This window comes from Salminus brasiliensis, chromosome 9, assembly GCF_030463535.1.
Source record: "Salminus brasiliensis chromosome 9, fSalBra1.hap2, whole genome shotgun sequence".
Taxonomy (NCBI): domain Eukaryota; kingdom Metazoa; phylum Chordata; class Actinopteri; order Characiformes; family Bryconidae; genus Salminus; species Salminus brasiliensis.
Genome location: NC_132886.1, coordinates 35,353,131 through 35,374,720, shown reverse-complemented (window position 1 = coordinate 35,374,720; position 21,590 = coordinate 35,353,131). Strand labels below are relative to the sequence as shown.

The 21,590-nt window shown below is 39.7% G+C and overlaps 1 protein-coding gene across 1 annotated transcript; it reads left to right on the top strand.

Annotated features, from left to right (window-relative positions):
• Positions 1–390: 390 nt before the first annotated feature.
• On the top strand, positions 391–20,430 carry slc7a8b (solute carrier family 7 member 8b). The gene is made up of 11 exons (XM_072688279.1): positions 391–743; positions 4,243–4,447; positions 7,420–7,571; positions 10,426–10,551; positions 11,183–11,336; positions 13,244–13,367; positions 13,615–13,718; positions 16,340–16,436; positions 16,551–16,700; positions 18,497–18,674; positions 19,976–20,430. The coding sequence occupies exons 1-11, from the start codon at positions 614–616 to the stop codon at positions 20,086–20,088; spliced, it is 1,533 nt and encodes a 510-aa protein (XP_072544380.1). The 5' UTR covers positions 391–613; the 3' UTR covers positions 20,089–20,430.
• Positions 20,431–21,590: the final 1,160 nt, after the last annotated feature.

Below are 21,590 nucleotides of genomic sequence, written 5' to 3'. Positions count from 1 at the left end.
AGGTGGGTAGTCACTATATTCGCTCAGTTACATGTAAGTTAGGCTACTCGTGTACAACTGGAGTGGGTTTGAAGTGCTAAGGGACTTTAGAGTATGTTGGCTAAGTTGACAGCTAGCTAATTAAGTTATCTAGCTGGTGCCTCTAGCTCGTTAGTTAGTCACATAGCTATCTAGCTAGAATGTATTTTTTGTTTACTGACTAAATATTTAACAGAAAAACTCTTTCTGAAAAATCATCCATCTATAGGTGGACTACAAATACTAGCCAAGTTCTCTAAGTTACCTTATATGCCTGTTCTGCTATTATTTGAGTGTTTATCCACCTATACTCTGTCCAATTCATACTTAAAAAATCATAATAAAACTGTCCAAAACAGCTAAATATGCAATCACGTCTGGACAACGTTGTATTTACATTCTGACCAAAGCACAATGTCGTGTGTAGAGGTCAGCCCCTTCAGAAAATCGCGTAGTTTTTGGTTTGGCCCTTTTTTTATACGCCTATTAACGACCCTCCATGGGTGAGCGGATAAACGCCTAAACTTTCTCCAGCACACCGTTTAAAAGGCCAGTTTTGTAGCTTCTACTTTTGTCAAAAACCCTGACTGGAGAGATGGATGATGGTCCTCGGCAGAGGGGTTCCTCAGGAGCCAGCAAGCACGCCTCTAGCAAGGAGCCTGAAAGCTCAGGAGTGGCCTTGAAGAAGGAGATTGGCCTCCTCAGCGCTTGTGGTATTATTGTGGGTGAGTTAGACTAACCTTTGTAACTTTTATTCGTAGGTAGGGTAAGGTAGGTTAAGATGAGGCGAAAGTAGACATTTTATACCATATATACTAGCTATTATATAAAATAAAGTTTTTTTTTTCCGGGGCACTAGGTGCGCTTCTGGTCGCCATCAACAAGCTTATTATGTATCTTAGATATTTACATATAATAGAAAATATATAATAAAATGTATGTATGTATGTATGTATGTATATTCTGTATCTTTTTCCGGGGCACTAGGTGCACTTCTGGTCGCCACCAACAAGCTTATTATATATCTTAGATATTTACATATAATAGAAAATATATAATAAAATGTATGTATGTATGTATATTCTGTATCTTTTTCCGGGGCACTAGGTGCGCTTCTGGTCGCCATCAACAAGCTTATTATGTATCTTAGATATTCACATATAATAGAAAATATATAATAAAATGTATGTATGTATGTATATTCTGTATCTTTTTCCGGGGCACTAGGTGCACTTCTGGTCGCCACCAACAAGCTTATTATATATCTTAGATATTCACATATAATAGAAAATATATAATAAAATGTATGTATGTATGTATGTATATTCTGTATCTTTTTCCGGGGCACTAGGTGCACTTCTGGTCGCCACCAACAAGCTTATTATGTATCTTAGATATTTACATATAATAGAAAATATATAATAAAATGTATGTATGTATGTATGTATGTATGTATATTCTGTATCTTTCTCTGGGGCACTAGGTGCGCTTCTGGTCGCCATCAACAAGCTTCTGGCAGAATTCCGGTTGGAATTTGGATTTCTTGGTGGAATTGAAACGCATGTAACCTGATCAGGGGTGCCCAAACTTTTGCTCATGTACCTAGTAGGATAAAAGACTGCTTAAAGCACAGTTGGGAACATCAGTGTTCATTGGTAGTGTTCAATTAAATTTCCTGACTTTTAATCACAGTTCACATATTTTGAGGCCATTCCAAAGGCTTAATGTTCGCCTGCTTTACCCATTTTACAGCCACATTCGATGTGTGTTGGGGGTCACTGTCCTGTTGGAACACGTAATTCTGTCCAAGTGTCAACCTGATGGTTCCTGCCTGCCTGCCACGTACGCACCTAATGACAGGCAATGGAAATTCCTTCTCACTGATGCCCTTTTTCACAGTGACACAGATTTGTAGTAGTCACTATTTTGAGTTCCAGACTTACAGCTGAGTTGGTACGGATTATGAGGCATAGGTGGATTTGCCGGATGAAGAGGATAGAGAGGGAGTCAGGCCGGCCGTAATACGGTAACGACAGCAAATGCATTGCACTCCGAGTAGGTCACCGAACAAGGACCGTGGTGCTCAGATGCAGTAGGCACATCTTCTCCACTTTTAGCAGCTTCTCTTGCATACACACACAAAAATTCTAGTTACACCTGAAACAAAAAACTAAAACTCAGTGCACCTCCTAGAACATCTTCACTCCCATGTCCAGACGAAACATTCATTAAAAGGATTAACAGCGTCGTAGTTTGAATGGAGATCCAGGATTACTGGGTTAATCCCTGCGCTCGCTCCAACGGCTTGCACTCACTCCTCCCTGTGACAGGATGAGTATACAACAGTATGCAAAACTGTACTAGTTTGGGCAAAGGGGATGAGCAAACTTTTGCATACAGCTGTATGTCGGGTTCCTGTTTATTATGTACACTTTCTTGTAGCTACCCCCATGGGCCGTTGTGCTCCTACCTTATAGAGGACTGTAGCCCATCTGTTACTAAGCAGTTTATCAGCCTTCCTATACACCTTCTATCAATGGAAAGGGACCACCATTGGACCACCAGTGACTTAGCTGGTGGTACACAGAAGTGACACTGGTATGGTAGCACATGCAATTCCATTTAGTTTTCCTGCATGATAAACAAAGTGATTTAGAGAGGTTTGAAACCTACTGAGCCAGAATTGTTCAATTAGGGCAACCAGAAGTCTGAAGCTTTTAAAAGCCACAACAAGCAAAGTATACAGTGCACTACTGTTCAAAAGTATGGCATCACTTATGGTATTATTAATAGCTGTGATTCTCTTTTAATAGCATGAAACAGGTTAAAATCCAATGCTATAAGCTAGACAAGGGACGGTTTAAATTTTAATATACTGGATAGACAAAACGTAACATTTAATGTGCAATTACTCTCCTTACACGCACACGATATTTAATGTTTTTGTTATTGGCAGTATGTTAAATTACAAATAAACAGTATATTTGCTTTAGCTGATGAGTTGATGTAATGCTGTAATGGTTTTCTAAGGTAATCCTTCTTCTATATTCCAACCACTTTGTTCAATGTACCAGTTTCGATGGGAGCAAACCAGCCCAGAGCTCAATATTGCCACCACCGTGTTTAAAATCCTCTACAGTGGATGTGAACTTACTGACACTTCGGACACTATAAAGTGCACAAACCTGGATAAAACACTTGGATATAGGTTTCCAAACTTTTGAACAGTAGCCTGATGCCTCAGGCGTTTACATACAGTAGTTATCAGATAACATTTCAGCCCAAAATATTTGTTTTTAAAATGATTTGTGATTGGCTGGTAGACTACATGTCCAAAAGGATCCAAACACCTCTTCTCATTAGTCAACCAACACACACTTTTACGCTTGTACAATCTCCATAGACAAGAGTTTCCTAAAGACTGGAAGATGGGGTTACTATGCCAAATGCAAAGCATTAGGTTAGAGGGGAAAGAACCCCACCCTACCAGCCTTGGGCTGCGGAGCTCTGAGCACTGGAGCTTCATCCAATACTTTTGGAATAAGTGTCGCTACATGATGTTATGTACTCACTTTATTCACAAGTTCTCGTTGCTAAATGCAATCAGATCCTCACAGCAATCACAGTTTGAACATGCAGTGTGAAGCGTTCGTAGAAGAGTGGAGTCTGTTACTGTTAACTAATACCCTTAATTTGAGAAGAAACACCAGATGAGCAAATGTGCTCTAATGTCCCTGCTAAAAAAGAAAAATCCAGCTCAAGACCAGCTTCTGCTGGTAGCTGGTTTCAGATGGTCTAAGCTGGTCTTCGGTGGTCAAGGTAGTTGAAAAACTGGTCATCCATGCAAAAACGTACCCTATACTGGTAGGCCTAGCTGGTTAAACTGGCTTGATCAGCTTGTTTATTGACCAGCATTAGGTTATGTTTTCAATTGAGTTGATGGTTTAGCTGTTATATCAGCTGGTCATACTGGTGGAGCAGTGTGGTCAGTCTGGTCATGCTGGTCTTTCTGCTCAACAAGCTTGGACTAGCTGGTAGACTAGCTTGGTCAGGATGGTCATGCTGGTAGACTAGCTAAACCATCAGACTCAAATGAAAACATACCTTATGTTGGTCTAGAGCTAGAGTTAATCTTTTTCATCCTTTAGCCCTTCAGCAATGGTCAGTTTCTAAGCACTGTACCACTGTTGGCTGGATGTATTCTCAACTATCTCCCTCCCCCAGGTAACATCATTGGATCTGGGATCTTTGTTAGTCCAAAAGGAGTCTTGGAGAATTCCAGTTCAGTGGGCCTAGCTCTCATTGTGTGGATATCCACGGGGGTCATCACTGCCATTGGAGCGCTGTGCTATGCTGAGCTGGGAGTCACCATCCCCAAGTCTGGAGGAGACTATTCCTATGTTAAGGACATCTTTGGGAGCCTAGCCGGGTAATATTTATTGCTTCTTCCTCTAGCAGTGTGTCCTTGTCTTGCCGGAGTAGTTCAGAAGGCTATCCAATTTACACACTTATCTCAAGTGTAGTTTATCAGCCAGAAGAGTTCTGGTGTCTGTCTTATTTTTGCACTGGGGCTATGAAGCTAATTTAGCTAGTGAGTAATGAAAGCTTATAGCCACCAGTTAATATTTTGCAGACGGACACTATTATTTGTGTAAAATAAACTATGCTGCACAGCAACAAACAACTGAATTCTCTCAATACTTTTATTCAGTTTTAGCTGTTCCTACAATGATACACACTTATGAGCCCTGGCAGTTTTCTGCATTTTTAGCATAAAAATCTTTTATTATCACATACAAAGTATTTGCCAAATAAACACTCATAGAGCACTTTATTAGTAGCACTATACTAATACTGGGAAGAGTGGCATGGATTCCGTAAAATGTTGGACACGTTTCTTTGATATTCTGGTCCATGTTGACATAATTGTGTCACCTAATACCTAAAGAATCTTCAGCAGGAGCACTTTCATGCTGCCAAACATCTGTTTAACCACATCCCAAACATGCTCAGTTGGATTCAGATCTGGTGAATGGGAAGGCCGTACCTGCAAGGTTTTTAGGTCTTTAGGTGTACCTGAAAAAATGCTTGGTGTATTTAAATATTTGAAAAAAATTTTAAAAATGAAAAAACATTTTGCAGCCAAGTTGACAAAAAGTGTCCATAGCTACAGAAACACTGTTTATAGATTTCAGAAACCATGCAAACAAGTCTATTTGAGATTGCTTTATGTGGTAAGAAACCATACATATCTTGGTTGATCACTGATGTGTTCAGACAGAGGAGTGTTTTCCATTGGAATAGATATAAAAAGCTCGTAATAATAAACTTTAAAATCCTCTACAGTGGATGTGAACTTACTGACACTTCGGACACTATAAAGTGCACAAACCTGGATAAAACACTTGGATATAGGTTTCCAAACTTTTGAACAGTAGCCTGATGCCTCAGGCGTTTACATACAGTAGTTATCAGATAACATTTCAGCCCAAAATATTTGTTTTTAAAATGAATTGTGATTGGCTGGTAGACTACATGTCTAAAAGGATCCAAACACCTCTTCTCATTAGTCAACCAACACACACTTTTACGCTTGTACAATCTCCATAGACAAGAGTTTCCTAAAGACTGGAAGATGGGGTTACTATGCCAAATGCAAAGCATTAGGTTAGAGGGGAAAGAACCCCACCCTACCAGCCTTGGGCTGCGGAGCTCTGAGCACTGGAGCTTCATCCAATACTTTTGGGATAAGTGTCGCCACATGATGTTATGTACTCACTTTATTCACAAGTTCTCGTTGCTAAATGCAATCAGATCCTCACAGCAATCACAGTTTCAACATGCAGTGTGAAGCGTTCGTAGAAGAGTGGAGTCTGTTACTGTTAACTAATACCCTTAATTTGAGAAGAAACATATCTGAAGAATCTTCAGCAGGAGCACTTTCATGCTGCCAAACATCTGTTTAACCACATCCCAAACATGCTCAGTTGGATTCAGATCTGGTGAATGGGAAGGCCGTACCTGCAAGGTTTTTAGGTCTTTAGGTGTACCTGAAAAAATGCTTGGTGTATTTAAATATTTGAAAAAAAATTTAAAAATGAAAAAACATTTTGCAGCCAAGTTGACAAAAAGTGTCCATAGCTACAGAAACACTGTTTATAGATTTCAGAAACCATGCAAACAAGTCTATTTGAGATTGCTTTATGTGGTAAGAAACCATACATATCTTGGTTGATCACTGATGTGTTCAGACAGAGGAGTGTTTTCCATTGGAATAGATATAAAAAGCTCGTAATAATAAACTTTAAAATCCTCTACAGTGGATGTGAACTTACTGACACTTCGGACACTATAAAGTGCACAAACCTGGATAAAACACTTGGATATAGGTTTCCAAACTTTTGAACAGTAGCCTGATGCCTCAGGCGTTTACATACAGTAGTTATCAGATAACATTTCAGCCCAAAATATTTGTTTTTAAAATGAATTGTGATTGGCTGGTAGACTACATGTCCAAAAGGATCCAAACACCTCTTCTCATTAGTCAACCAACACACACTTTTACGCTTGTACAATCTCCATAGACAAGAGTTTCCTAAAGACTGGAAGATGGGGTTACTATGCCAAATGCAAAGCATTAGGTTAGAGGGGAAAGAACCCCACCCTACCAGCCTTGGGCTGCGGAGCTCTGAGCACTGGAGCTTCATCCAATACTTTTGGGATAAGTGTCGCCACATGATGTTATGTACTCACTTTATTCACAAGTTCTCGTTGCTAAATGCAATCAGATCCTCACAGCAATCACAGTTTCAACATGCAGTGTGAAGCGTTCGTAGAAGAGTGGAGTCTGTTACTGTTAACTAATACCCTTAATTTGAGAAGAAACATATCTGAAGAATCTTCAGCAGGAGCACTTTCATGCTGCCAAACATCTGTTTAACCACATCCCAAACATGCTCAGTTGGATTCAGATCTGGTGAATGGGAAGGCCGTACCTGCAAGGTTTTTAGGTCTTTAGGTGTACCTGAAAAAATGCTTGGTGTATTTAAATATTTGGAAAAATGTAAAAAAAATTTTTGCAGCATTTTGCAGCCAAGTTGACAAAAAGTGTCCATAGCTACAGAAACACTGTTTATAAATTTCAGAAACCAGTCTTGGTTGATCACTGATGTGTTCAGACAGAGGAGTGTTTTCCATTGGAATAGATATAAAAAGCTCGTAATAATAAAGATGTCGGTCTGACCTAGATATCATAATAACCTAACCTTACCTAACAGCCAGGTAATTATTAGCTGCGAACTAGTTTGGGAGCATTCCTAATCCTCTGCCTTGAGGGTTCTGTGAAAGAACGCAGTGTTCTCTGTGTACTTTTATACTGACAGTATGAGTTGTGTTGAACAGGTTCCTGAGGCTGTGGATCGCACTGTTGGTCATCTATCCCACCAACCAGGCTGTCATTGCCCTCACCTTCTCCAACTACGTTCTCCAGCCCCTCTTCCCCACCTGCTTTGCCACAGAAAGTGGCCTGCGCCTGCTTGCTGCTGTTTGCCTCTGTAAGTTGGAAAAATAATGTCATAAAGCACTGGATTAATCAGCAAACTTGACTGTAGACATGAACATGTAGAAGATGAGTAACGCTACGGCTACGATACGGTTATTGCAGGTTTGGTTTGGCATCATGGTCCATAATGACAATGTTACAGTAAGGTGCAAAAATTATACAGAAACCTCAGCACCAGAATCTGATATCAGATGTTTGAGTGTTTAGAGTGTCCACCTTTACCTTTGTAACACCCTCCATTCTTTTCAGGAGACTCACTTTTAGATTTTCTGAGCAATCTACAGCGAGATTTTTCCATACCTCCAAAGATCAGCCAAATAAGTCCTTAGCTTAGAAGCATTAGTCCCTAGAAGCATTTTCTGCTTCTCACCATCCAAATCCTCTCAAACAAATTCAATGATGCTGAGACCTGGACTCTGGGGTGGTCAACCTATTGTTCTGAGAACATCAGGAGATTTCAGCACCACTATCAATGCTCAGTCAAGCTAAACAAAGAATGAGACCACGGACTGCCACAGCAGATAGACAGAAACACCTGTAGATGTTTTCAGATGTGTAGTAAGAGTGGAGCTTGATTTTCTCCCCTTTCTCTGCAATGACGGCTTTAAGTGCTAGTAATCTGATGGAGGTAGGTTTGGTGGTCTAGTAGATCAGTTGTCAGGGGGGTTCCATTTTCTCTGTATCATTGAATTGAGCTTTGGAACTCTTTTGCAAGTAGATAGTATCTTCTAATCTCATCTAATCACCTTAGGAATATCTCTTGAAGAATGAGGAGTTTGGACTGGAATTAAATAAAGGGTGCTCTGACTTTTACTTTAGCTTTACCTGTCCATGGTCTTTTGTATAGTGTGGTGAATGCAATATGGTTCTGAAGCAATGTTCTAGTGTCATTTTAAATGTTTAATAACAATGTATAGTAGTTCAGCACAGATGGAAGTAGTGTGTTTTGACTTGTTTGGACAGATTTACAGCCAACAAGGTTTTGGCAAGATTCTAAAACATTGTCCTGACTAGCTTGGTGAGGTAAAACCCCATACTGTTCAAAGAACAGTGATCATAGGTCATGGTGCAGATTTGTCTCAGAAAACCTGTTTTTGTTTTTGTCAGTTTCATAGCTTTTACTGATTCACACATAGTGGGTTTCACACTGTACATGATTTTGCAGACTGAAGTGCTTCATTTTCACTCGTTGTTCCTGAACTTCATGGATTGAAAACATGACATTGTTTTTGCACCAAGTGACTATTAGATCTAGGCCTTTAGTTTGGGCCATAAGATGTAACGGATTCTTCTAGTCCTTCAGTTCTGCTCACGAAGCATTAACTAGTGGCTTGGCTGGGCATACCCATCTATGAAAAAAATCCTAATAGAATCTGTTCTGTCATCTTGAATAGTTTTCAATAATTATTCTAATGAATAAAATGAACTACAGATTTCAAGAAATCTAAAAGAAATCTTTTAGAAAAGTAAAAACTTTTTGCCTGTTTGTATTGAAACAATGACTTGCTGGGTATTGCGGCAAAGCTGTACAGGAACTGTCCAGAAAAAACTACATGCTGCTAGCATGTCATGACTTTAATCCATGAAGGGCTGTAATTATTAATCCCTCCTCCATTGCAATTGTCACAACTGTTGAACCACCACTTTAGGTCTGATCAGTTAGTACTAAGCATGTTACAGTACTATATATCATGTTTTATTAATCGCAACATGTGTTGTTGTATCGTGACTACCATGTTAGCTTGTGAATACAATATTACCTTGTAGGTGGAAGGTTAGATCGGGACAGTGTAGCACAGTTATTTCAAATATTGTACTTTTATTGTGGCTTAATGCTCTAATAAACAAAAAATGGAAACAATAGCATATTATCATAAAGCTGCTGTCACAAAAGAAAATGCCTTTTCTTATATTTGTCTGGGGAGAAATAAAGCAGGTCTTAATATGGTTTCACTGGTTTCTGAAATCTTTTTTCTAAACCCCCTCTTAGACGAAAAGAGGAGATCAACATCAGTGCTTAACTGTGAGGGGTTTCAGACACCAGTGAGAAAAGCATGAGATTTTCCTCTGCTCTGATAGGTTGCAGAAAGATGTGGAAGAGAGCTTTAGAAGAAGTGAGGAGATCTTGCACTTGGCCTAAATGAATCTGCTGTATATAAGTAAAATGCTGTAGTAGGGACAATGGGCTAATTTGTGTTTGAGCCCCTCTCAGCTGAGCTGGCTAACTCACCTACAATAAACCGATGATCTGCTGGTTGACTGTGTGTGCAGTTTCTTAGATTTCATAGTTTAATTAGATAGCTCTTCCTCAGTTTTAGGGGTTCAGAGCTCGGCCACCTCTATAGAGGTCCACATATTCAGAGCAGCAGTGGTATCGGTCGTGGACGGTGAACCAAGGACCCGGAGTTTCACATGTTAGCTAAATGCATTCGCTCCAGAAGCCAACAACGTAGCAAATCCCGTGCAAATGAATGTAATTTTGCTTACAACGATTTGCAGACAGATGTTGTTGCTGTCAAACAAATGTTTTTTGTACATTTAGTATGTTGACTTTGCAGAAGAAGAAGATATCCTTCTTAACTTTCAATGGAAGTGACTGACCAACTTTGACACTTTAAGTCCGAAAGGCACACAAGGCATGCAAAGACACTGGAAAAGCACCTCAGTCTGCAAAAAAAAGATGTACAGTGTGAACGTTCTCTCGACCTGGACAAGCAGGTTCCTTAAATACATCAGTGAAATCTTAACACCTTTCTATTTGTTCTCCGATTTCACTTCATTCCCTTCTTTGTGCAAATGAAGTTGATGAAGAACTGAATTAAAGATATTTCTTCTGTGCCCTACAGTGTTACTAACATGGGTGAACTGCTTCAGTGTGCGCTGGGCAACACGGGTGCAAGACGTTTTCACCGGTGGCAAGCTACTCGCCTTGGGCCTCATCATCATCATGGGCATCGTGCAGATATGCAAAGGTAGCTCTCACCATTACAGCTGGGTTTATTCACTGCCTGAATACACACAGTTTATTACCTACCTCATGCCTACACTCATTTTCATTAGATCAGGCACACCTATCATAGCGGTGAAGTTTGTATTTTTACAGTTACTGACTGTAGCCCAACTGGGACCGCTTTCATTAATGTAAAGGGACTCGCACAAGTCGACTGTGGACCAGGTATTACTCCATTTTAAGGAGAATGTGAAATTTCACAAAAGGTATTCCATCAACCCTTTAACCAATTGGAGATCGCTTATCATAGTTTAACAGAGAAGAACTGGCTTTGCCAAATAACCCTTAAAGAACTCTCTTTTAAGAGTGGAGGATCTGTGCATATCAGTACAATCATCATAAATTACAGAGGAATCTGATCCTAGAGCACGACTTCTACTCTGAAGCTTTAGGTATAAGAGCTCTGGTCAGTGGGGGTCCCATTATGGTCCAGTGAGAGTTTAGAAGGTTGTTAATAAATTAGACACAACCAAATGAGAGACAGAATGAGTTAACAGTAACTATAAACCTACAACATTTTTAAGATGGCAGTTGTGATCACAGTGTGAAATAACATTTGACAAGCGAGCAGATTGGTCTGTATGTGGTTCCAGGGCATTTTTACTGGCTGGAGCCAGCCCATGCATTCGAGCCTTTCCATGAATATGATGTGGGCCGCATTGCTCTAGCCTTCCTGCAGGGATCCTTCGCATATGGAGGCTGGAACTTTCTCAACTATGTCACAGAGGAGCTCATTGATCCACACAGGTAAAGTGCATACATTTATTTAACCGATTATTATGCATTACTTATTTGTCATAGATGTTGCTGATCAGATTCAGGATCTTTCAGACATCATTAACATTTTATAAATACATAAATACACATACACAATCGTGTATAAAAGCCCTTGACAGCCACAGGATTTTTTTGGTTACCCTTACCCCATGCATGTTGGTCAGGAGAGTTACAGTGGCATAGTAAATAGATACATGAGTCAAAGCTTCATAAATTCTGACTATTTAAACATCGTCCCAACAATCAGCAGCCAGAGAGCTCCTCTAAGCAGCTTCCTAGCACTCTGATAATTAAAAAACAATGTCCACAAAGCAAGAAAAAGCTATAAGGAGTTAGTAATTAGTTAGTAACTCGTTTTGTGTTTCAGGGGTCAACGTAGGCCTAGAACTTTCAGAGAGAAGTGCTTATAGGTTTGCTCAAAAGGCAAATCAAAATCCAGACTGTGAAAAAGACTTTTAGGAGTATTTTGGAGTGGTGGTGCACTGTTCTTCTGTGCAGTGGCAACTGCACAAATATGACCGCCATGGAACAGTCATCAGAAAAGACAACCTTCCTGCATCCTCACCACAAAATTCACTGTCAGGAGTTTTCAAAGGAACGCCTAAATAAGCCCTGATGCATTCTAGAAAAACAGGTCCTGAGGACTGATGAAGTTACAATTTACATCTTGGCAGTAGTTATCAAATGTATGTTTGGAGATAAAAGGGGGCAGAATTTCATATTTAAAAAAGAACACTTTTCAACTGTTAAGCACAGGGTGGATTAATCAGGCTTTTGGAATATATTGCAGCCAGTTGCACTGGGAATATTTCACTGGAAGAGGGAAGAATGGATTCAGCAAAATTCTGAAAACCAAACATCACAAGAAATAGACAATAAATCGAATGACTTCTACAGTAGGATAATGATCCTTAACCTAAATCTCACAGAAATAGAAGCCATTTGCAAAAACGAAATCAAATTCCAAGCATTGACCATGACCATGATTCCCAAGTTTTTGCTTCACTTTATGTACACCATGAAAGTTTTTCCATCGCAATTCTGATAGCACCAAACACACTCCTGCTACATCATCTTACTAACCATCTTAATCACCTTATCCAAGCGTAGTAACTTCTATTGTGATACTATATAGTGGTTGGTGTGGCGCAACAGATAACACCACCACCTACCATTGCGTTACAACAACACCATGTGGGAGACCAGGGTTCGATTCCCGGTCTGGGTGACTATGCTGCGCTACACCAATAAGAGTCCCTGGGCAAGACTCCTTACACTACATTGGCCCACCTCTGTAATACGAGTAACCTTGTAAGTCGCTCTGGATAAAAGCGTCTGCTAAATGCCATAAATGTAAATGTAAATGTATGGATGGCACTGGGATATCATCTTGCCCATTTAGATTATTACTTCATTCTGTTCGTATTTTCCCAACTCTGTGTGTTCATGTACTGTACCCTTAAATACATACTGCTACGTGTGTAGTCATGTAACTGCACCCCATCCAGCCTGAGACATGAAAGCATGTGGGTAAAGGTGGCTGGAAAACCCACTTCAGATACCTACAGACATTTGTACAGTAATTTCTTCAGTTAACTGTGGACCCTGTATTTAGGATTCAGTTTTGTCATAGAAACCTTTCAGCAGATCCTTTACAGTTATATAATAGTTTGCTGTGTCTAGCAAGGACTTTTATCTACCAAATATGGCCTTGATTTCAGTTCTTCACATAAACTTGTATTTTTTTGTAGATTTTGGACAGATCTCAGTTCTTAGACAACTATAAGGAAATGGGTTATAACCCAGAAGAATCCTAACCTGTACCTTTAAACTGCATAAACAGAATGCAGTAATTGCAGTTTGACTCTCTCCAACAGAAACCTGCCTCGGGCAATCTTCATCTCCATACCGCTGGTGACATTTGTTTATGTGTTTGCAAACGTGGCGTACATCACAGCCATGAGCCCCAACGAGCTGCTGGCCTCCAACGCTGTAGCTGTGGTGAGTCGCTCGTCCCATCCCTGTACCTGCCCTGTACACAATAAGCAGCTTACTGGGTTCCTCATTCTGCAGAAGAATAGACGCCCCATTCATCACACTATTAGACAACCTGATTCCTCTGCCATTAACGCCAAATACACATTCACCTGTACTAACTTGATGTGCTCTATTGTTCTTTTGTTCCTGCTTGCGTATTAAATGTCCTCGCCTATTTAACTGTCTCGCCACGCCTACCTCTCCCTTGCAGACATTTGGTGAGAAGCTGTTGGGCGTGATGTCATGGATTATGCCTATGTCTGTGGCCCTGTCCACCTTTGGGGGCGTCAACGGCTCCCTCTTCACCTCCTCTCGGTAAGTCGGATCATGCCATTTGGCTTTGACAGGAAATGTGATTTTATGCATAATTATACGCAGTCATGTTAATAAACAAAGTCAAATTATGACGCTAGCGAGGTGTCGTGGCATGGAATGTATTAGGTGACGGAAGATGTTCATTAAAGGGATTAACTGGTCCACAGGCGTGTCGATTGCCCTGTAGCCGGAGTCAACATTCTCTCTGGCATCAATGGCATGTGGGGCAATTACTTTTATTAAGCAATGTAAACACAGTGTCGCTACTGTTAAGCTTAGAGGGTAGATTGCACTTTATGCTGAAATATAATTGAATCTCATAACTAACTCTCATTCTTGTCCCCCTCCCTCATCTCTCTCTCACATGCACACACACTCTGCTGCTCCTCTGTTAGGTCGCCTAATCCAGTTCAATGACTGATTAAAGATGCGCATTTACCTTTGAAAAAGATGTTTAAGCATTTTCTCTATTAAAACGTCTGTGTCCGAGCTTCGTCGTGTTCGAGGCTAAATTTCTCAAATCTCCACTCAGATTTATACCACATTTATACCATTTATACCTCACCATAGTGGTGGCTCAGCGGTTAGAGCGCCAGGATATCGATAACAGGGTTGTGGGTTCGATTCCCGGGCTCGGCAAGCTGCCACTGTTGGGCCCCTGAGCAAGGCCCTTTACCCTCTCTGCTCCCCGGGCGCTGGAGTTGGCTGCCCACCGCTCTGGGTGTGTGTGTGTACTCACTGCCCCTAACACGTGTGTGTGTGTGAGTGTGTGTTCACTACCAGATGGGTTAAATGCGGAGGACACATTTCGCTGTACAGTCCACACTGTACAGTGACGAATACGTGCACCTTTATCCTTTTATCCTTTATATACCACACATTGATTTGTTCTACCGCCAAAAAGGACGTGCTAGCTAGCATTTTAACTTGTGATTTAATCATAATTTATAACAGAATAGTGTTGTGATTAATGCAATTAAACAGTTTAATTAATTGACACCACTTGTATTTATATGTAGTTAAAGATGTGCTTAAACAATTACATTTGAAGAGTGCAGCAGCAGAGCAGCAGTAGCTGTGGTCCACGTTACCTACTTCATCATATCACTGTAACTTTTCTTGTTCCCAAACCATCTTCTATTTGCTCGCCTTGTAAGATATCAGTCCATTTATCAGCAGGTCAGTTTGATCAAAGCATTGTACTGTTAAGATTCCTATCATTTCAAGATAATGCTCTTGTTTATGGTGCTTCTAGGGGGGAAATGCTGTAGCTTTGGTCTCAAGTAGCCTCTAAGAATTTACCACTGATATTAAAGGTGTATGTACACAGTCAGATCAGAATATTATGACCATCCCTGGTTTGGAATGATCTCTGCCCATTATATCAGCTCTACTCATCATATAGAATATAATAATAAGCAATAATTTCCCAATAATATAATAATCAGAAGTGTAACAAAAAGGTTGCACTTCACCTAAAAATGTAATAAAAACCCAATACTGTAATTTGTTATTACAAATGATCAACATGAAAGTTATTAAATTAGGTTATATGATATTTTTTGACAAAATAATGTTGTTACCTTTTTAGATGTTATTATATCATTGATAAATTGCTACAATATTGCTACAGTACCATGTTCATGCATCTCATTCAATCATTCCTTTTGAAAAGGTTTCTGCAGTCCAATTCATCCCACAACATCTCAATTGGGTTTTAGGTCAGGTTATTGTGGAGGCCATGTAATCTGACTCAGCACTCCCTTACTCTTCTTATTGGTCAAATAGCCCTTATATACAGAATTCCTGTCTTCCTACATAGTTGTGATGTCTTCAGTTAAATCTACAATGTGCAAAGTTAAAGAAAAGAAATTAATGAGATGTGTGTCCATTTAAAGTTTTTTGTTTTAGAATTAGGAGCACAGTTTACAGCCATTGCACAGCCCTATAGCAGAATTCAAACTCCGCATTTAACTTATCCATGACAGTGAACACTCATGACTAGGACAGAGAGCACACCCATAGGCAGACACCTCAGAGCTTAGGAAGTAGTTGGGGGTTAGGTGCCTTGCTCACCTGTGAACCCCTAATTTCTGTCAGCCAGGGGATTGAACGGGTGACCTTCTAGTCCCAAGCCTGCTTCTGTTAGCTGTAGGCCACAGCTGCCCAATAACAGGCAACATCTTCACACTACACTGTAAAAAGTGGTTTATTCGTCCAGCCTAAAAAAATACTTCATGTGGTAACAAGCAACTGAACAGGGTTTATTCAATTCAAATAAAGAACAGACTGAAGAATTTATTTGCATTTAATATTGATGACCAGCGGTTTGGCAAAACTCTCCTAAAGATCTACAACTAAGCTTTGGCATGAGAAAAAAAAAACATGAATTTTAAGTATCTCCATCATCAGTGCTACAGTAGTCATTTTATTTAAGACTATTATTTAATAATCAATGCTGTTTATTTGAGATTAAGAATATTGAAATAAAGCTTTTGGAGCACAAAAGAGATATTTGCTGATACTTTTACTTCTAGACAATTTCGCCTCTTCAGTTTTGGCCACAAACCTTTCATATCGCTTTATTCATTCTCTAATCTTGCTCTACCTTTTTGTCTTAGATTGTTCTTTGCTGGGGCAAGAGAAGGCCATCTTCCTCGTTTGCTGGCAATGATCCACGTGAACCGTTTCACCCCAATCCCAGCGCTGCTGTTCACTGTAAGTTGTTGGAGATCATTTCCGCATGCTGCATGGGGAATTGCCCTGGGTACGTGTTCGAAGCACAAATATTTACTTTCTTTCGGTCTTTGCGTTTGTCTCTCTGTCTTTCAGTGTATATCCACTCTTCTGATGCTCTGTACCAGCGATATGTACACTCTCATCAACTATGTGGGCTTCATAAACTACCTATTTTATGGGGTCACTGTCGCCGGGCAGATTGTGCTGCGTATCAGACAGCCAGACTTGTATCGACCAATCAAGGTGAGGCTCCACACAGCGCCTGTCTTTCTTTCTTTTCTTTTTTTTGAATTCAAGGTACTGGAGCTGAATAACAATTAAGTGTCAACAGTTTTAGTCACACATAGAGTGACTATGTATGTACATATCTATATATCTTCTTAGTTGCAACAATGGATTATTTAGAATTTTCTATTTGTACTTCTCAAATAATATTTATATTTAATAATCACAATAATACAGATTTTTATTACTTAAGAATCATCCTAATAATAAATGTTCTGAAACTTTTTTTTGATTACTGATGATTTGTTTTTTCATATTACATTTCCATTCAAAGGATTTTACTGAAGTCATTCATTACACTTACAACATGAATAAGCCCTTGACCATTCTATCTCTGCAGTATAGAGTACAAATACAGAGGTAACCAGAGTAGAATCAATACCTTTTGTAGAGGATATATTGTTTTCTTGGAAATCCCATGAATACAGAGCATTACCATAATCAATTCTACTATAACAAATGAATGTCCAAGTTTCACTGCATTGCTCTGGGACAGAAATGGCCTAATGTTTCTTAAATGATACAAAACTACTTTAGTAACTACATTAACATCATGAATAAAACTGAGCTCAGTCTCTACAAGTATCCATAGGTTTCAGATTTCAGATCATGTATACAAAGCAAAGGGGCCTCGTTTCACAGGCTTCTTACCCTAAATTTTCGTAGCAGGAGTAGAACCCACCACTGAATGTTTTGTACACAAGTTTAGCTGCCCAGGTCCTGCACTTGTCCAACAGCTTACAGGAGCTGCATAGCCTAGCCTAGGCTACAGTATGGTGTTGCTGGCCTGTAGGTGTTCTTTTAGTGAAGTGTGATAAAAGCAAACCGAAAAGGTTGAAGCCAGTCATCTGGTGGTCCCCCAGCTTCCTCCAGGTGGTTCTTCTCACTACTCTGGTCAGGCTAGCATTAGCTTTTAGCTTTTTAGCCTTTTGAGCTGCTTCCCCGACTCACAGTCTCCATGTGAATACACGCAGCAGCATGTCCTCCAGTTGGCCCTTGTCCACTAAACCATATTCACTTTGAATAGCTGTTGCATTTAGCATTGAATTTTGCTAGTGGACTGGGTTAGTGTACATGTTGTGGACCTACATAACATAACAAGACCAGTTTTGGGTTTTGGAATTGGCCTGTTTTATAGCTCTGTTTTGGTTCTGCCTGATTTTCTTTTTAATGAAGAGACAACAGTGTTTGAGGTTTCTGGTTAGTTACTTCCATGTACTGAACTCTCATTATTCAACCATTCCCAGATAAAACATTTCCCAATATAGGGCACTTTTAAGACCAACATATGCAAATGATCTTTGTTCTGATTGGCTTCTGTGTATTTTGTCTCATTCAAAATGCAGTCCAGGCTTAAACACTCCGTAGTAGGTGGCTTCGCATTAGGTTAGGTAAACTGCTGTAGGATGAACAGGTGTAAATGTAATATATTTTTGTGACTTGTGGATTTAAAACAGGCTGTACTTGCAGGTTAGACTCCATATATGGTCTGAATTTGAGACCTGGATTTGTGAATGATATGTTTTGGAGATAAACAGTGTTTATTTACTACATCAGACTCGCTTGTTTGTAGCTGAGGGAAAGGTCAGTATTCCAGGACATGGGTGGTTTAATGTGTTCACATTAACCTACATTAGTGTACACCACTGCATGGCAATATTTGTGCTGAGGTTTAGCCTTGTTCTGTTTGTGTGGTGTAATTATGTGTCTATTTATGGTGTCTGCAGTGTAATCCTGTCTGTCTGTCTGAACAGGTTAGTCTTGCATGGCCAGTGATTTACCTGCTCTTCTGGGCCTTCCTTCTGATTTTCTCACTCTACTCTGAGCCCATGGTGTGTGGCATCGGATTGGCCATCATGCTGTCCGGTGTCCCTGTCTACTTCCTTGGCATCTACTGGGAAAACAAACCGAAGAAATTCACCCGCTTTGTTGGTATGGTGACACTTCACATATATTGGTTATCAGGTGCATGTGAAGGTCTGGGATATACACTTATCAGCCATAACATGTTTACATAATTGATTATTCACTTCACATCATTGATTATTAATATTGATTATTCACTGAGCAGTATTGACTATCTGGTTAGAGTGGCACTTGTCAGGGTTGGGACATACATATTAGGCAGCAAGTGAATAGTCAATTCTCGAAGTTGATGTGTTAGAAGCAGGAAAAACGGTCAAGGGTAAGAATCTGAACAACTTTGACAAGATCCAAACTGGTCAAAACATCACCAAAAAATCAAGCAGGTCCCTGGTATACATCACCTACCAAAACAAAAAAAGGCAAATGTGAACCCTGAGTGACTTTGACTATGGCCAAATTGTCATAACCAGACGAATGGATCACAACATCTCTAAAACAGCAAGGCTTCTGGGAGGCCACAAGTCAGCAGTAGTGAGTACATCCAGAGAGTGGACCAATGAGGGACAAATCAAGAACCAGCAACAACCAGGGTGTTGGCCCTCCAAAGCTCATTGAATGAATCGTCTCTGTTTTGAACCAACAGACGTTCTACTGTGATATACAATCTTTTAATAATAGTTACAGAAAGAATGTGTTACAACACAAATGACATCGCACCCTGTTGCACATGGGGCTGCTTAGCCGGCGACCAGTCGGAGTGCTCACGCTAAGCCCTGTCCAAATCTCAATTTAATTGTGCATTAGTCGACACTTACAGGATTTAAAGGATCTACTGTGATGTCTTGGTGCCAGATACCACAGGACACCTTCAGAGGCCTTGTAAAGTCTGTCATTGGGGGTCGAAGCTGTTTTGTTTGCACGTGCAGGGACCAACAACATATTAGGCATATTATATTAATGTTTCGGCTCATCAGTGTATTTCTTATTATAAAAGATTAATTCATATTAGAAGCTGGTTAACAATTATAGGATATTTCTATGAGAATCAGTGATTCTGTGTTTTTAAATCTGTGCATTCAAACTCATGCATGCTTTCCTTCATCATTGCTTTTAGATTATTTTTAGCATCATTAAGCGCTTTGAGCTGCTCTACTTGCTTATTATTGTTCTTAAACCTATTTTTACCTCACCGCATTTCCCTCAGCTGCTTTTATGTTAGCTTTTGAGCAGTATATTTTATTTTATTTTAAATTAATAATTAATTTTACAGCTAGAACAGCTCACTTTTTTTTTATTATTTAAAAAAAATGTTCTATTGTAATTTTTCAACCAATATCAGACACTTCTTCCATCCTGTTTCTGCACAGCTAAAATGACACGCTTGGGGCAGAAGTTATGCCTTGTGGTGTACCCCGCAGAAGACGAGAAGAGGGCTGACGAAACTGAAAAGGAGAGAGAGGAGGCAGAGGAGGAACTCTAAATGATCTGAAGCAGAACATTGGCTTGTTTACTTGTGTTGAGGCATGATTTGAAGTGTAGGCAGTGTGGAAACACTGGACACAAAACACAATCATCCGTAAAGTATTTATCAGTCTATCAGATTCACCCTGGCCTTAACGATTTACATTGCAATACTGCCACCAACTGGCCAGACTGTGAACTGCTAGCAGAATATCCAGGTCATTACAGGACTCCTTGTGTGTGTATGTGTGTTTGTTTTTGAGCTATTATATCCGGGATAGTTGTCAAGTTCTCAAGTTTTGTTTATCTGTGTTGTTTAAAATGGCAATATTTACAAATTATGTGGAGGACAGATTCTGATTGTACACCTTGTGTTGTTTAAGGATTTTAATTTAAGGGATTTGTGTTTAATAATGAGTAGTCTATACTGTTCTGCCCATTTTATCAACAACTGGCTGGTCCAGACTCTGAACTAGGAACATGGCGGAAAATATTATGTTTTTTTCTGCAGGAGTCCTTTTAGGTTTGGCAGTTTTATTTTCAGATACATGTTCACATTGGTTTCAGCATAACGCATATAAATGAGAAAATAAAGGAATATTTTGGCTAAATGTTATTTTAACATTTTACATGTAACAGTACTAATCTATTGGGTCATGTTAGTATGTTGTTATAATCAAGTAAATGTATTTTTTTCTAGAATTACTTGCATTTACATGAACACACTTTTATAGCAAATAAATCCAATAAATATGCTGATTAAGGTTATTTTTCATTCAAGCATTGTCTTTACATATTATTGGCAAAAACAAAAAAATCTAGGCCATTGGAACCTTAAAAGAAAATGGAACCAAAAATTGTTGATTTTTAGGAAGGAATGTGACAGCAGTTAGGTTAATATTCCTCTTTTCAACCGGATATAGATATTTTCTTAACTATTTGTTTTCCTAAAATGTATTATTTTGTAATCATAGACGTATTTGGATAAATATCCACCTATTTGGATGACACTAGCGAGACGTTGTGGCATGGACTGTATATGAGGTGACGGAAGGTGTTCGTTCTCCTCTGGCATCAGTGGCCCGTGGGGCACCCCTGAAATCATCATTGTGGGCCAGGACTCAATTTGACTGATGTCCAAAAAGGCATGATAATAGGGTAGCATCTCAGAAATGTTCTAGAGCCACCGTAATGAAGGCGTACCAAGATGGTCCAACTGGGCTTTGATGGTGAAGGTGGTTGAACAGCTGGTCATCCAGGCCAAAACATACCCTACGCTGGTTCCACTGGTTAAACAGCTTGACAAGCATAGTGTATGTCTTCATTTGAGTTTTATGGACTGACCGACTTGACCAATACTTGGTGGTTGATGAGCATGGTCAAGTTGACCATGGGTGGCCAGCTAAAGCATCAAACTCAAATGAAAACGCACACTATGCTGGTCAATAGCTAAACTGGACAACCAGCTTCACCGGTTTGACCAGCAGGAAGGACGTTTGTCACTATGGACAGCCAAAACTC

Coding starts and splice junctions, on each gene's coding strand:
- slc7a8b (XM_072688279.1), top strand. CDS start 614: ATGGATGATGGTCCTCGGCAGAGGGGTTCCTCAGGAGCCAGCAAGCAC. Junction 744..4,242: donor CGCTTGTGGTATTATTGTGG/GTGAGTTAGACT, acceptor TCCCTCCCCCAG/GTAACATCATTGGATCTGGG. Junction 4,448..7,419: donor ATCTTTGGGAGCCTAGCCGG/GTAATATTTATT, acceptor TGTGTTGAACAG/GTTCCTGAGGCTGTGGATCG.